The sequence below is a fragment of the Elephas maximus genome, chromosome 9 (assembly GCF_024166365.1).
Source record: "Elephas maximus indicus isolate mEleMax1 chromosome 9, mEleMax1 primary haplotype, whole genome shotgun sequence".
NCBI classification, from domain to species: domain Eukaryota; kingdom Metazoa; phylum Chordata; class Mammalia; order Proboscidea; family Elephantidae; genus Elephas; species Elephas maximus.
The window spans coordinates 2954923-2970413 of NC_064827.1; the positions used below are offsets into that span (position 1 = coordinate 2954923).

General features: G+C 54.2%; 1 protein-coding gene across 6 annotated transcripts in view; it reads right to left on the minus strand.

Moving 5' to 3' along the window:
• The window catches only part of SEC16A (SEC16 homolog A, endoplasmic reticulum export factor), a 41109-nt gene extending 26932 nt beyond the window's left edge, over positions 1-14177 (minus strand). For 5 of the 6 annotated variants that reach the window (XM_049895786.1, XM_049895788.1, XM_049895787.1 and 2 more), the window contains exons 1-3: positions 13241-13339; positions 4639-8286; positions 2786-2910 (exon numbers count right to left, since the gene is read on the minus strand). In XM_049895786.1, the coding sequence (XP_049751743.1) occupies positions 2786-2910; positions 4639-8217 (3704 nt within the window). In that variant the 5' untranslated portion in view covers positions 8218-8286; positions 13241-13339. Of the gene's footprint in view, positions 1-2785; positions 2911-4638; positions 8287-13240; positions 13340-13962 lie in introns of those variants that run through there. The other variant, XM_049895784.1, reaches the window with a different exon arrangement.
• Between the last annotated feature and the right edge of the window lie 1314 nt (positions 14178-15491).

Below are 15491 nucleotides of genomic sequence, written 5' to 3' on the forward strand. Positions count from 1 at the left end.
CGTCCATTCTGTGATTCCAATTTTATGTTGGATTGTAACACCACCCTTACTCAGGTCTCCTCCCTGATCCAAGGTAAAGGGAGTCTCCCTGTGGTGTGGCCTGCACCACCTTTTATCTCTGAAGAGATAAAAGGAAAGGGGAGCAAGTAGGCACCTCACACCACCAAGAAAGCAGCACCAGGAGCAGAGCATACCCTTTGGACACAGGGTCCCTGTGCCTGAAAAGCTCATTGACCAGGGGAAGATTGAGGACAAGGACCTTCCTCCAGAGCTGAGGGAGAGAGAAAGCATTCCCCCAGAGCTGACGCCCTGAATTTGGACTTGTAACCTACTAGACTGTGAGAGAATAAATTTCTCTTTGTGAAAGCCATCCACTTGCAGTATTTCTGTTACAACAGTGCTAGGTGACTAAGACAGTACTTGGTACCGAGAAAGTGGGGTGGTGCTCTAACAGATGCCTAAAATGTGGAAGCGGTTTTGAAACTGTGAATGGATAGAAGAGCACCAGTGACAGATGGCCAGCAGCAGCAGTGAACCAGGAGACCAGCGCAGAACGGCGCTGGAGCTGACCCACGGAGCGAGAGAGCTGAGTGGCCGTGTGCAGGAGGTTTCCCGGTCGAGCGGCAGGCCTCTGGGCACTTCTTGGTGGAGCTACAGAGCTTTGGAACACGTGCCCCAGCAGGGCAGATGCAGGCATGAGGCCCGAGAAGCCGAGAGGCCAAGAAACCAGGAAGCAGAAGCTAAAGACACAAGAAGCCGAGCTGCCTCAGTCTAGAAAGGTATGGCCTTGAGCTCTGGGGTCTCAAAGGGTGGAGCCATGACCTCTGGTGCTTCTAAGGGTGGAGTCACCACTCAGATGAATGAGGAGAATGGTGCACCTAAAGCCGAGGGAGCAGGGTTGCCACTCCAGTGGGTCTGGAAGGCGGAGCTGAAGCCCAGGGCCGCGGGGCCTCGGCTCAATCCAGAGAGTGTGGCCAATACCTAGAGTCTGGAGGGCAGAGCTATCGTGTAAATGGTCTCAGACAAAAAAGGATTATTTTCAAAGCTTTGAGGGCTAATGTTATGCGCTTTGCTGACTTGTTTGGTGCCTGTTATGCCTTCTTTCCCTCCCAGTTTCTCCCATTTGTAATGGATATGTCTAGCTTGTGCCTGTTCCGCCACTCTACCCTTAGAAGCAGATAACTCGTATTCTAGAAGAGGAATTTTTGGATTTTGGACTTGGAGTTAAGACTTTTGCTTTTATATGATGGGGTGAATATGTTTTACATGTTACAAGGATGTGATTTTTGGAGGGCCAAGGGGTGGAATGTCATGGATTGAATTATGTCCCCCCAAAAATGTGTGTATCAAAATTTGGTTAGGCCGTGTTTCCCAGTATTGTGTGGTTGCCCTCCATTTTGTGATTCTAATTTTATGTTGAGAGGATTAGGGTGGGATTGTAATACGACCCTTACTCAGGTCACCTCCCTGATCCAAGGTAAAGGGAGTTTCCCTGGGGTGTGGCCTGCACCACCTCTTATCTCTTAAGAGATAAAAGGAAAGGGAAGCAAGCAGAGAGTCAGGGACCTCATACCACCAAGAAAGCAGCACCAGGAGCAGAGTGTGTCCTTTAGACCTGGAGTCCCTGCGCAGGAGAAGCTCCTTGACCAGGGGAAGATTGAGGACAAGGACCTTCCTCCACAGCTGACAGACACCCTGAATTAGGACTTGTAACCTACTAGACTATGAGAGAATAAATTTCTCTTTGTTAAAGCCATCCACTTGTGGTATTTCTGTTATGGCAGCACTAGATGACTAAAACACGCGCTTACAACCATCAGTATTTCTAGAACATTCCATCTTCCTGGGAGAAACTTACGGGGAAAATCCATTCAGGGGATATGGAAAGAATTGCTGAGTTACGGTCACACGTTCCCAGCACTAGATCAGCATAATATGATGGAAGAGATGGGTGGAAAAATCGTCCACGTGGCAAGAAGGCTGAATTTAGAGCTTAATATCATCAGTGTGAAACTGCTCAGACATCAATAAGAAGGGGAACTGACAGACCAGAACTTCATGGATTTAGAAGAGGAAAGGCTTGCTGCAGAAAAAAGAAATAGTGAGGAAGAGGAGGAGAGAAGCTGTCCAAAGAGTTTATAGTCAGAAGATTAGCTGGAGTTTTTCCTAAACTAAATCATGGGCTTCACTTACTTGAAAACATGGACCCAAAGGCTGATCTGTTTGCTAAAGTCAAGAGCAGACTTGGGAAGCAGTGAGACGTCACCACAAAATATGTGAAGAAAAAAGAAAAGGGCCATACAGACAACACTGACTAATTTTCCTGACGAGAAACACCATTCCCATTCCCGGGGATAATCCAAATGATCCAGAACCTTCCACAAGTAGAGTTATTACCACAACTGACAAGACACCAGCTTCGTCCAACTCTTCATCATCAGGGTAAATTTTTGTGATTGGTGTGTTTTTTTACGTATGTAAGTATGTGTGTATTGAAATGTATCTGTAAGCTTACATGCAACGTTTCCAACCCCCAAAAACATAGATAGAATTTATAAAGCGAATAACATAAACGGCAATAGTAATGAAAACTGTAAAAAAAAAAAAAAAAAAAAAAGAGGTATCTGACTTCTGTCAGAAGCGACTTAAATGAAGGAGTCATAGGAACAGAACCCTGCTGTAAGTTGGAGACTACCTGTACTTTACAAAGACAGCGTTTCCTTCCACCCGGCAACACACACGCAATCTGACAGGGAGAGAGACCCGCGAGGTGTGCAGCACCAACCTGGGTGCCGGCCGGTCGGAGCAGTGACTTGCCCGTGAGCTGGGCCGCTCAGGTTCAGGGCAGCGGTAGTTCTCAGCATAGGCAGACATGGCGCCATCGTAGGGCCGGTACAGGCCATACATGTCCTACGGGAGGAAGGTTTGAGGGTGTCAGGTTCCATATACACAGCACCCTGGGAGGCTGCTCTAATTCTGATCATCAGAGGCCCCCTCCCCAAAGCCAGCCTGACAGGCTCCTTCACTAAAACACCAAATGGAGTAAGCGCCCTACAGACTGGCAGGCAGCGGGGGGGCTCTGGGATTCCTGCCACTCGGCTCAGGACACCCCCCCTACCTTGCCCTCCAGCGGGACAGCGGACGACACCCAGGCCCTGCGACTTCACAGGGGATGGCTCAGCTTCTTCCTGTCTCTCAAACGTGCAGGTCCCCCCACCCCCTGCCCCCCACCTATGGACACAGGGCCTGGCACGTCCCACCTCGGGAGCCAGAGGCCCTGTCACTGACCGGACCGGGGTTCCGTTCCACTGCACGCTGCCTGTTCATCCCCTCTACGCTCACCAGCCACCTCGACTCCCTCTGGGTATGGCTGAACCGCAGGGGGCCATCTGAGGCTGCCTCTGCCATTACCTGGCCTTGAAATCACGTACACATGCACTTATCCCTGACTACTACTGGGGACCCCAGTGACCAAGAGACAAGGCAGAACCAAGTGTCTCAAACTCACGGCTGCTAGCTGGGAGCGAGGGGGTGTGAGGGCACACGGGGGTGAGGGGCTCTCCCCGCTCAGCATCCCCGTCCTGTGCTTGTGGTAGTCATTACCCAGTAGGGAAACAAAACCCACAGAGGCTCCTTTCAGAATTTAGAACTCAAGGGTCTCAGTTGCTAGACGTGTAACTGATGGCACACACAAGCTAAGGTGCTCACAAGCAGTCCTCTATCACCAGGGCAGCCGGCCTCACAGCCCAGCCCTCAGTGGCCCTGCTTCCCAGGCCTCTTGGACGGCAATGCCTTCCGGTACTTTCTGGTATGGCCTGCTGCTTCTTATTGCATTTAGCTAGTTGTGTGAGTTCAACACCACTGGGCTCTGGACACAGTCAGATAGTGGTTTTCAGCCTTCGACTCACATAGTCCTACTGTAGGCGACTCTGGACCGGGGACCAGAGGAGATACGAGGCTGAGAACGACCAACGTTTTCAAGACTGTAGGACTAAGGAGAACGTAGCTTCAACAGCACTCCGGAGATCACGTCAACACACGGAGAGCACTGACGGCTTCTACCCCTCTGTCATCGGGAGAAGCTTGTAGAATTTCATTTCTCTTACCGGCTTCATTTGGATGCCACTTCAAACATAACTTTTCTCCCTAAGTGTTTTTATTCTGAAGAAGGGATTTAAGAGTCCAGTTATTCCTGTTGCTTCTGCATTGGTTGTTGATGTCCAAACACATGAAAGCTTCAAAGGGCCGTGTCAGTTTGCCAAGGTGTGCCACACAGAACCCTGGTTCTACAGAGGGCCCGCAGGGGTCACAAGCAACAAGGTGTTCTTTTTGTCATATAAGCCAGAATACTGGGTTCAACAGAAATTAAACGGTGGTGTTCATGATCCCCAGTGCCAGTACACGTGGTGAACCTCCAAGGTTGGCCTGTGCTCAGTGAGGCACACCCAGGACCTGGGAGCATGGCTTTCATGAAGCACTGCATGGAAACGGTGTTTGGAGAAAACAGGCTGGGAGGACCACGGGCTACTTCCGAATTAGCCAGACACACTACTACCAAAGAGCACACGCAAGAAAGAAACCCACTGTTGAGAGGAAGGAGAGAAATGTGGGTTAGAAGACACGGAGGCTCTACTTTACCTGGTAATAGAGAGGTGCTGTCCCAGGCTCCGGAGGGTACGGCAAGGGATACTGAGGCGGGTACACGTCATAGAAGGACCCATAATAATAGCAGGATGGCAAGTCCGGGGGCGGTGGGGGTGGCCATTGCGGCTCTGACCGCCCGGCTGCCTGGCTCGAGCCGGCTGAGGTAATGGACGCGCTGGAAGACCGAGTAGGCCAAGGCAGCACCTGCTGACGAGTGTCAGCAAGAGCCGGACTTGCTGGTGGCTGGGTGGAGTTGTAGGCCTGGCCTGGTACAGGTGGGCTTCCTGGGCTGGAACGTTCTGGCAATGCTGCTCTGGGCACTTGAGAAGCAAGAGTTAGTTGCTCTGGAGGCCCTGACTCTGGCTGGGCTCTCTCCGGGCCACTTTGGCCCTGGGCTGTTTTCGTCACATGTTGGTAGAAATGGTCTGGGTTATGCGCTCCAAGCCCAGGTTGTCTAGGCTGACCAGCGAGGGTCTGCTGAGCAGCACCTGGGTGGTCAGAATGGGATGGACCACACATTCCTAGAGGATTTCCCAAAGTCCTGTTTAATGTAAAGTTTAGGGCTCCAGAAGTTTCATCCCGGCTGTCAGAGTGGTCAGGTGCCAGACTGCTGCTCACGGGCGGCACCAGCAGCACCCCCACACTCCCACCAGGGCTGTTAGCAAATGCAGGAGGCACCGTCTCTGCAGCATGGTTCTTCTGCCTTTCTGAAGCCACGCTCACTGGAGCTGGATGAGACGATGGCTGGGCCAGCAAAGTGGCAGGCTGATTCGCAAGCATTTCAGGACCAGAACCTTGTGGAAAACTACCTTGGGCAAGACTGCTGGGCAGAGGTGGACTGACCAGTGCACTGGGTGTAATCCCAAACAAGGAAGTGCTTTCTCCGGATTCACCAGGAAGAGCCCAGCTGCCCATTGTAGGCCTATCCCCCAACAAAGGGTCTCTCTCGGGTGGATTCTTCTCATTATGATTTGACGAGGACACAGAAAAATTAATAGGCTGAGCCAAGTTATAGGTCTGATCAGGCTGGGGGACCAAGACCGGCTGGCCGTGCAGAGACTCAGTGGGCGGTGAGGAGAGCAGACTGGTGTAACTGGAACTTGCCTGAGGTTGGAAGGCCTCCTCCTCGCCCATCTTGGGAGGGTTCTCGAGGTTTTCAGAAGCACCAATGCCATCGCGGTTCTGAAGCGGGGACACGGAGAGCCGCTTGTGTGGCTGCTGCCCACAGGTACCCTCATCAGGAGGCTGGATCACCTCTGAGGCCTGAGGCTTTGTAGGGACACAGAGTACAGGGGCAGCTGGGGCCAGAAGGACATTGCCCCCAAAATCTGGAAGCTCGTTTTGTGCCCACAAGGTGGTAGCTGGGCTCTCGCACTTCACTGCCCCCTGAGCCCTGGTCGAGGGCCTTCTCTCAGGAGTCGGGAGCCCGGTTTCTGACAGCAGTCCACCAGCATGTGGAAGCATGTGGCCGGGTTCCACAGCGGTGCCGAGGGGCAGTAGACAGGCTGGGGGTGTGAAGAGGGTCTCCCTGTTGTCAGGCGGTTGCTCCAGGTTGCCAGGGGAGGCATCAGGCAGGGCTGTTGCTGGTCTCCGCTTCTTCTGGCGGACACGGCTGCCCCTCACTTCACCCACCACATTGGCGTGGTCTGCCTCAAATGGCTTCACCCCAACGAAGTGGGATTTCACTGGCTCGAAAGAACTGTTTGCACTTGTCTGAAATATCCCTGTGGGCTTCGGGGGGCTTGGAGTGGAGGGCTGAGAGAGACTGTGGTGGTAATTCTGGCTCACGGGGGTCTCCTCTGTCTCACCTCCCACAGGAGAAGAATCAATTTGTTTAAAGAAACTGCCTGAAGCATCTTCATCAAGCTTTCCAACTTCTTGCTGAATAAAGGTGCCCACTAACTCCTGGGGTCTAGCTGAACTCGGGAGGGCCCGGTGATCTTTGCCGCCATAGCCAGATGACACGCTGTCAGGTCGTGCAGGCGCATCTGGGGCCTCTAGATTCGGCCCCCCACCTCCTGCATGGCTCACGACACCATTCTTGAGCGTAGACGGCCCGGGAAAGGCTCCATAGCAGAACGGGTCACTCAGGGAGGAAGGGTTCAATCCCAGGGGCTCACTGGGCAGAACTTCTTGGTTCTCTACGCTCTCACACTGTGGGCCAGGGGCACTGTGCTGCCCTCTGCCAGCTGTTTCACCCCACATGTCGACAGCCGCGTTTCCACCAGCTGGCTGTTCATGCTGGCTGCCTGCAGATTGAGAAAAATAGGGCTGGGAGTCCCCTCCTGGCTGTGTGGTCTCGCTGCGAGGGCCCTGGAGGAAGGCCTGGTAAGGACCGCCTGTGCCTGCGTGTGTAGGAGGGGGATGGCCAAGGCCGGGGTTAGTGCAGAAGCCATCAAAAGCAGATGGCCCCTCACAGCCTGCTTTCTCCGCTGAAACGTTCTCCTCGTTCTCCGTCTCCCCACCTTGGAAGAACATGGAGAGTGCTGCTGAGCCAGGATCCGGCAGGGTCCGGCCAGCTGCCACCCCCGGGGGGCAGTGCGGGTGGTGGTCGGAACCATTTCCCTGAGCAAGGAGGCTAGCAAGAGCAGGGTCTGGCCCAAGCTCTCTACCACCTCCCTGATTCTGCCTAAACTCCTGGCTCACCCAAGCCAGACCTGCTCTGGGGTTCTGCCTGAACGTGTTCTCAGGATCAAAGTGACTCGTGGAGTGGTTTCCACTTTGCAGATAGGCCGTCTCATTCCTCTCATCCCCAGCCAAGGGTCCTGATACAGGAGCGAGAGGGTTGTGTTGCTGCTCACGGCCAGGACTCTGGTGCATGCTGGGCTGCGGGGGACAATGAGGAAGGCCGGAAGCCCGAGGCGCTGCACCGTGGCCCGGTCCCTGTGGGGAGGGCGAATAGTGCTGGCCTGAGGGCCGTGGACTCCCCTGGACTGGCGTCCAGGGATCCGGCGTTTGTAGAGGCAGCTGAGGAAAGAAGGAGGACGCCGTTGCTGGCAGCCCTGCACTGTCACGAGGGCTCTGCCTGCTGAGGGGTCTGGTGGGCCCTGGTGCTGCCCCACGAAGACTGTCAGGACCCACTCCTGGAATGTACTGAGGAGGATTCGGTGGGGTCGGAACGTCAGGTGCTGAGCTGGGCCCCATCTCTGCACTCTTGTTTGCCTCGGGCCCAGGCGGTGCTAGAGGGGCCAATGCGCTGGAGAACAGGCTGGTTTCCACTCCAGGCTGCAGGAAAGGGCCCGGCACAGGCTCGCATGGTCCTTGTGGAGGGTCCCCGGCACTTGGGTGAGGTGTTGGCAGAGCAGGGTGCTGAGAAAACGCCGGGGGAGCTGGGCCTGGCATGACAGGGAGGCTGCTTCTGGACAAAGTGTCCAGGGATGTGTCCTGGGCCAACTGCCTACTAAAAGCAAAAGGGTCCGTCACCGGCTGCAATGGGCATGTCAGAGGAGCAGTCGGCACATTGCTGGACACTCGTCTTCTATACGAGCTGTTCGACCAAAACACGCTTCGAGAATTTCCCACCGGAGGTGGCCCAATCAGTCCTGATGGGGCTGCCTGAGGTGGCGGCTGCATGATTTAGTTCCTCAAAAAGTAGATGCTGCTTACAGAAAGAAGCAGAATATAGCTTTTCTTTAATCTGACCTGAAAAAAAAAAAGGGAAAAGAACAAATTAGCATAAAACCCACAAGTTCAAAGTTCTAGCTGCAAGCAGGAAACTAAGAAGAAAAAGAAAGATGGAAAATGATTTCGAGTCATTTAAGTACTGAGGAACCAAGCCGTCCATGGAGCCACTCCAGCTCCCACACAGTGCCTTGTCCTGGGGCTGCCTGCGGGCACTGGGCGAGGGGTAAGGAGGGGTGCCATGAGCCAGTTGGGCGACCTCGAACGATCCCTGCCCCCCTCTGGAAAGTTACGTAACCAGCTCAACACCCACACGGGATGCCCATCACCTTTGGAACACCCTCACCAAATCTGAGTACCAGCCTAACACACCCCACCAGGGTGCACAGTTCCTGCCCATTTTCCATAAATTATCACCAGATCCAGGAACAGCCAACTCTTCTCCTACGACAGAGAAATTGCATTAACACACTTCTCACACAGGTTAACTTTAAATCTCAAGGGGATAACAAAAGCTTAAAATTCCCTCTTCCAAATCCTTTAATGAAAGAGCCTTACAAAGCATGGAGTAATCAAAGCCGCAGCACAAGCGTGTGAAATGGATTCATCTCAAATGCCTTTTATCCACCATGGAAGAGGTCTCGTTTTTTGCTCTGTGACCGGTTTAAGGTTTGGAAACGCCACGAGCAAAATGAGGCTGCCTCTGACCACTTGAGGTAACAACTGCTGGAGCAACAGCTACGCTGGGAATGAAAATCCGAAGTAAAATCACGATAGCTTTAAAACTGACTAAAATGTTGATTCAAAATTTCCACAAAAGGCAGAGTGTGACAACAGCCCCTAACAGAAAGCAAAGGGGCAAAAATCCTCATGACAGTGGGGTTTTTCCTGTCATTGTTTTTTTTAATAAAATACAAGCACAGTCCTGAACAGCTAAGTTGCACTTTTTTAAAAAAAATTTTTATTGTGCTTTAAGTGAAAGTTTACAAATGATGTTAGTCTGTCATAGAAAAACTTATATACACCTTGCTATATAACTCCCACAGTTGCTCTCCCCCTAATGAGACAGCACACTCCTTCTCTCCCCTCTCTATTTTTGTGTCCATTCGGCCAGCTTCTGACTCCCTCTACCCTCTCATCTCCCCTCCAGACAGGAGACCCCACATGGTCTCATGTGTCCACTTGATCCAAGAAGCTCACTCCTTACCAGTATCATTTTCTACCCCATAGTCCAGTACAATCCCTGTCTGAAGAGTTGGCTTTGGGAATGGTTCCTGTCTTGGGCTAAAAGAAGGTCTGGGGACCATGACCTTCAGGGTCCTTCTAGTCTCACTCAGACCATTAAGTCTGGTCTTTTTATGAGAATTCGAGGTCTGCATCCCACAGCTCTCCTGCTCCCTCAGCAGTTCTCTGTTGTGTTTCCTGTCAGGGGAGTCACTGGTTGTAGCCGGGCACCATCTAGTTCTTCTGGTCTCAGGCTGATGTGGTCTCTGGTTTATGTGGCCCTTTCCGTCTCTTGGGCTCATAGTTACCTTGTGTCTTTGGTGTTCTTCATTTTCCTTTGTTCCAGGTGGGTTGAGACCAATTGATACATCTCAGATGGCCGCCTGCTAGCATTTAAGACCCCAGACACCACTCTCCAAAGTAGGATGCAGGATGTTTTCTTAATAGATTTTATTATGCCAGTTGACTTAGATGTCCCCTGAAACCACAGTCCGCAAAACCCCCGGCTCTGCTATGCTGGCCTTTGAAGCGTTCAGTTCTTTCAGGAAACTTCTTTGCTTTTTGGCCTGTACTTTTAAAGCAAAAGTCCAAGAACTGTACCTTTAGAAAGTCCTTTTCCATCCATCAGTCCTTGCTCCCCCAGCACCACTTGAAGACAAATAAATCAAGTTTAGCCAATCCAAGAGAAGTCAGCCCCAAAGGTGGAAGCGGGTGGACGGACTCAGAGTTTAATCCACGGTTGTAGCAGAAGTACGTTTTGTCATTGGAAATCTTTCTGACAGTCAGAAGACAAGTAAAGAAGACATTTAGGAAGGTATTTTAAGTAAAGCTGTACAGAAATGCAGGTTCCCTGTCCCACCCTGGAAGCCTGTCCTGTGACTACGTTTGTTCATTTACTTCTGTCCTCTGCCAGCATGGGACCCTTCCGACTGACAGTACCTTGAAATCCACTCGAACGTGATGACTGCATCAAGGACAGCATCAGAAATCTCCCTCGGTTCTACGCTGTCATTTTAAAGCAAAGACAGTCTACAGCTCGGTTTTATATGGCCTGAAAGTAGGAGAGGCCGGGCATTTTCCCAGCATCCACTGCTGGGCACTCTGCTCCATCCCCTCAAGCCAGCTGCAGCGCCACAACTGGATCCGGCAACGCCTCCACTGATGGGCAAGGACTGCATCCTTCCACATCCCCCCCAGAAACACTGCTACCTGAGACACAGAGGCACCTTAAGGTGTATCCCAGGACGTGGGGGTGTATCCCAGGACGTGGGGGTGTATCCCAGGACGTGGGGGTGTATCCCAGGACGTGGGGGTGTATCCCAGGACGTGGGGGTGTATCCCAGGACATGGGGGTGTATTCCAGGACGTGGCCTTCCTCCTTGCAAAGTTTCACAGAAAACCCTCAAGCACTCTAAGCAGCTTTCTGCATGGAAATAGTGTACAGGCCTAGAGGACACCTTCATCAGGTGTCACTGTGACAGCAAGACAGCAAGTCTGGGGTCAAGCTGAATGACTCAGCACATCATCTCTCTTCATCTATAGAAGGAGACAGTGGCTGACTTTCCTAAGGTACCTTATGGGCCAAGTCTGTAAGGTTCCACTCCCACTGGATTCTGGGATGCCCTAATCTCTACTGTTGCTTAACAGGGAAATCTAAAGAGAATCAAAATTTCAGTTTCATACTTGAACGATCCACTTGCAGAAACTTCCTTAAAATTACTTTCTCAACTCTAATGGACCAAGGGCCATTTTATAAGCAAACAGTATCACTTAAATACAAATTTAAGCTCCCAACTGCAAACCATTTAACAATACGCCGATTTTCATTGGAACGATCTCATATTTTCTTTTGATTTTTTTTCTCCATTCATTAGCAGAAAAACAATACAACCACCTACCCTATCTCACTACCAGGAACTTTGCAGGGTAAGTCGTTTTGCGGCCTCAAGTCTTCTAACCTGAAAAGGCAGACTGTTCGACGAGACCCGCTGATCTCCTGGAAGGTGCATTATTGATAACCCAAGCTCTTCAATTAAGCGGCCTCATATCTACCTGAAATATTTAAGCATGCTCCGTCTTCACTATCTTTCTGGCTACTGAATTGAGATATTTAAAACACACACGCACACCCCTCTCCCCAGGGCCGCTAGCATCGAGCTGTAATGTAAATCAACAGAAGCACCAACAGCCACCAGTCGGTCCACCCTCAGCCTACGATCTCCCTCCCGGTGACTGCTAGAGTGACGCCCTGGCTGATTAGTGGACACTGGATATGTATGCAAATAAAAAGACACTGTAAGCGCCAACTTTTCTAAATTCAGAATCCTGATCAAATACATCTACAGGTTTAAAAAAAAAAATCTAAGTACTGCTAAAAACGACAACGGTCCAACAGGACACCGACACCCACGAAAGTAAGTTTATACAAATAGGAATCGTATCAAAATTTGCACACAATTTAAAGAAAACTTTCTGCAGAGTTTCTAGAATGGCAGTAGTTGCCGCTACCAGGGTAAACGAGTCACCTTTGCCTTATTTTTGCAAGAAACCAGGCCCCAGAACCTTACAGAAGGGCCTAATTCAAAAACCAAACAATGACTGAAGCAGACACCACCTCGGGGAGACGCACGATGCTGAAGCTCCGGCCACAACTGTCTGGGATTTCCGTGGCTTCTTGGCGCTCCTCCGGGGGTGAGAACTACCTCCCTGGCTAACACCTATACCATACACACTTAGAACAAAATCTTAGTGCGCACACCAGGCCCAGTCTACGAGCCATTTAAAGTGCCTGTAACTGAAGCAGCAAACACTGATTTCAGACTGGCTCTGACGTGTGGAAAAGCTCTGCTGCAATACTGTCATCACAAAAAGGGCAAGACGATCTACACATTCCTCTAATCTCTAATCCCTGATTGGAAACATAGGCCCGTCCACCTCTTGCAACATCTTGGTCACCTTGTCTTGAAATCATACCATCAACAAAGCTGCTTCTTGGTTCAGCACCACTAAGTAAAAATCAACCAACGAGGACAAACAAACATCTTCTGGACCTTCAAAGCAAAGGACGCAGTAGTAGTTAAGTAAATTTCCTAAATGCTTCCACTTTTTAAAAAGTTGTAGGCTTCTTCTGAGACGTCTGGCTTATTCTCCAGCCCCCCTAACCCAACTCTACAGAAAGGCCACCATCGCTAAGCACTGTCAACACAGCCAAGCTTCCTGACAAACACTCGCCAAGGATCAGGTCCTGTATTTTAGGTCCACGTCGACCTGTGACGCTGAGTCTCTAAGTCAACAAAGGAGCGGTGGCCGAGAGGCTGGGTACATCTCTCCTGAACTGGGCACGGCTCCCAGCCCGTGTCCTGAGCCGGCGGGGGGCTCACGGGGCCGGGGGGCTCACGGGGCCGGGGACCGGGGTCGGGGGCTGCCGCCAGGCCCGAAGGGTCCGCGCCGACCATGGCGCCGCGCCGCAGGCAGCCTCCCCGGGCCGCCCCGCTGGCACTCGGCAGGCGCCCTCCCCGGAGACCGGCGCCGCCGGAGCTCAGCGCCGACCCTCCGCCCCTCCGGCCCTCCGGCCCTCCGGCCCTCCGGCCCCTCGGCAGCCTCGCTCCGGCCGCGGGCCTCCCCTCCTCCGCCCGCGCTCGCTTGCTCATCGCTGCGCCGGAGGCCGGCCGAGGCCGCCGTCCGCCTCTCGGCCGCCCCGCAGCAACCCCGACGCCGACCAGCCCCTCAGGAGCCGCGGGACGAAACCTACCGGGCGGTTGCCGCTAGCGCAGTGACGGCGGCCTCAGCAGCCATCTTCGTACATCCGGCTCCGGTCGCCGCGCCGCCGACGTGTCCGACCGCCGCGTCAGCACGCACCGCCCTGGCCCCGCCCACCGCTCGTCTGGGCCCCGCCCACCGCCAACTCGGGCCCCGCCCACCGTTCGTTCGGGCCCCGCCCACAACCCGGTCGGGTCCCTCCTTCGCGACGCCCCGCCCACGGCCCCTCCCCCGCCCACGACCCTGCCCCTCCCCGCCCCCGCCCTCATCCCGACCCCGCCTTCGCGCTCCCCCGCCCCTTCCCCTCCTTCTTGCCACGTCCCCTGCCCTCGCCCCGCCCTGCGCCTTCGTGCCTCGCCGTCCTCCTGCCGCCCCGCCCCTCAGCCTTGTCCTGACCCGCCCATCGCCGCCTCGCCTCACACCCTTTTTCCTTCCCCGCCTTCGTGCCCCCTCCAATGGCCGTCGCCCCGCGCTTCACTTCGTCCCTGTCGTGGTCCCTCCCCCGGCCGCCGTGCCCCCGCCCCGCCCCGCCCCGACGCCCCGCCCCACCTTGTAGCCCCGCCCCGGCCTTGCCCCGCCCCCGGAGGCCCCGCCCGTCCCGCCCCCCGTCCCGTCCCGCCCCGGCCTTGCCCCGCCCCGGCTCCCGCCCACCCCTCCGTCCTGTTCCCGGCCGCCCCGTCCCTGCGCCCCGCCCCCGCCCCGCCCCTCGTTCACCTGCCCAGCCGAGTGGCCTGGGACCGCCCCAGAACGTCGCGCCGGTTACGCCGGCTCCTTCGTGTAGCTTTTTCTCTCTTCAGGGTATGGGAAGAAGCAGGGTTCTTCCGACATGAACCCAGAGAAGAATCGGTCTGCACTGGCGATGCTGGCACTCGGCTAGCCGACAACCTGAGCGGGCCGTGACGCAGGCGCGTTCCGTCGATTGTTCGGTTAGAACCGGACGCCTGCGGACGGTCGGAGGGCCAGTGCGCATGCGCCCAGCCCGCCGCCTTCCCGTGACAATGGAAGGTGTTGGACGCCGGCGGCTGGCTGCGCATGCGCACCGCGCGGCCGGGCGTGCGCTGGTTACCTGGTTACGGCTATCTGGCTCTTCGGGTACCAGTTTGCCGTCAGAAGTTAGGTTCTCCTAACAGCGAACTCTTGTAAAGAGTCCTACGGTTTGCTAAGCGAATTCCCATACAGTATTTCATTCGTTCCTCACGAAAGCTCTGGAACGGAAGGAGGACTTCACCTCCCAATTTACAGATACCCCAACGGGCTTTCCAGACTCAACAGGTCCCCCCCAAACCCCTCGTCTCTGCCAACCTGCTACTCTCCCAGGGCACCACCGTCCACTCAGCACCCTCCTGAGAAGCCCCGAAGTCATTCCTACCTCCCGTCCTGGCCCATCTTCCTCTCAGTGCTCTCCAAAAACATACCTGCCAAGGAGCCGATCCCGACTCATGGCGACGCCACGCGTGTCCCAGTAGAGCGGTGCTCCGCAGGGCTTCAGTGGCTGCTCTTTCGGAAGCAGACGTCCAGGCCTTCCTTCTGAGGCACCTCCAACCTTTTGGTTAGCAGCCGAGCGCATTCACCGTTTACACCTCCTACCGACTCCTCAGTCCTTAACGATGGTCATAAATAGCCCCATCTGACTCCTTGCTAGTCCCTGCAATCTGTGCCCACCCCCATCCCACCCCCTTCTCTCCAGATTGCTGTCAGCACCTCTCCATTGGCCTCCCCACCTGCAGGCTCCCAAAGGTGTTGGAAAATGAGGCCTGGGCCTCCTGCCACGCACCTCTGCACTTTGTTCACAGGAACTCCCTTCCCATTCCTTCCCCCCTGCCCCACCGCCTTTCTCAGCCTCCTCTTCCTGTGCCTGACCCTGGGTGAGAAACCCTGTTTTTGGCTCAGGTCTTTGGCACCCACGGTTCCCACTGCCTCACATGTACCCCATCCCCCTCTTTCCTTCTGTCCCATTCCTTCTCCAAGGCCCTGTCTCCCGTCCCTCTGAGCCCCTGACTCTCAGAGTAAGGAGCAGCAACCTCTGTGCCCAGAGGGCCTGGCATTCTCAGTTAACCTCTAAACCACGGCTGAAATCAATGTGCCCCATGGCCAGGGGGCAGGAAGGAGGTGGCTTTACCAGCTCAGTGCCTGACTTGGTTGCACAATCCTAACACCATTGTTGAAGGAATGTAGTCTCGCAGTGCCTAATGTCTGTTCAAGCAATGTCTGACCACTTCTACGTCCATAGTCCCATAAGGTTA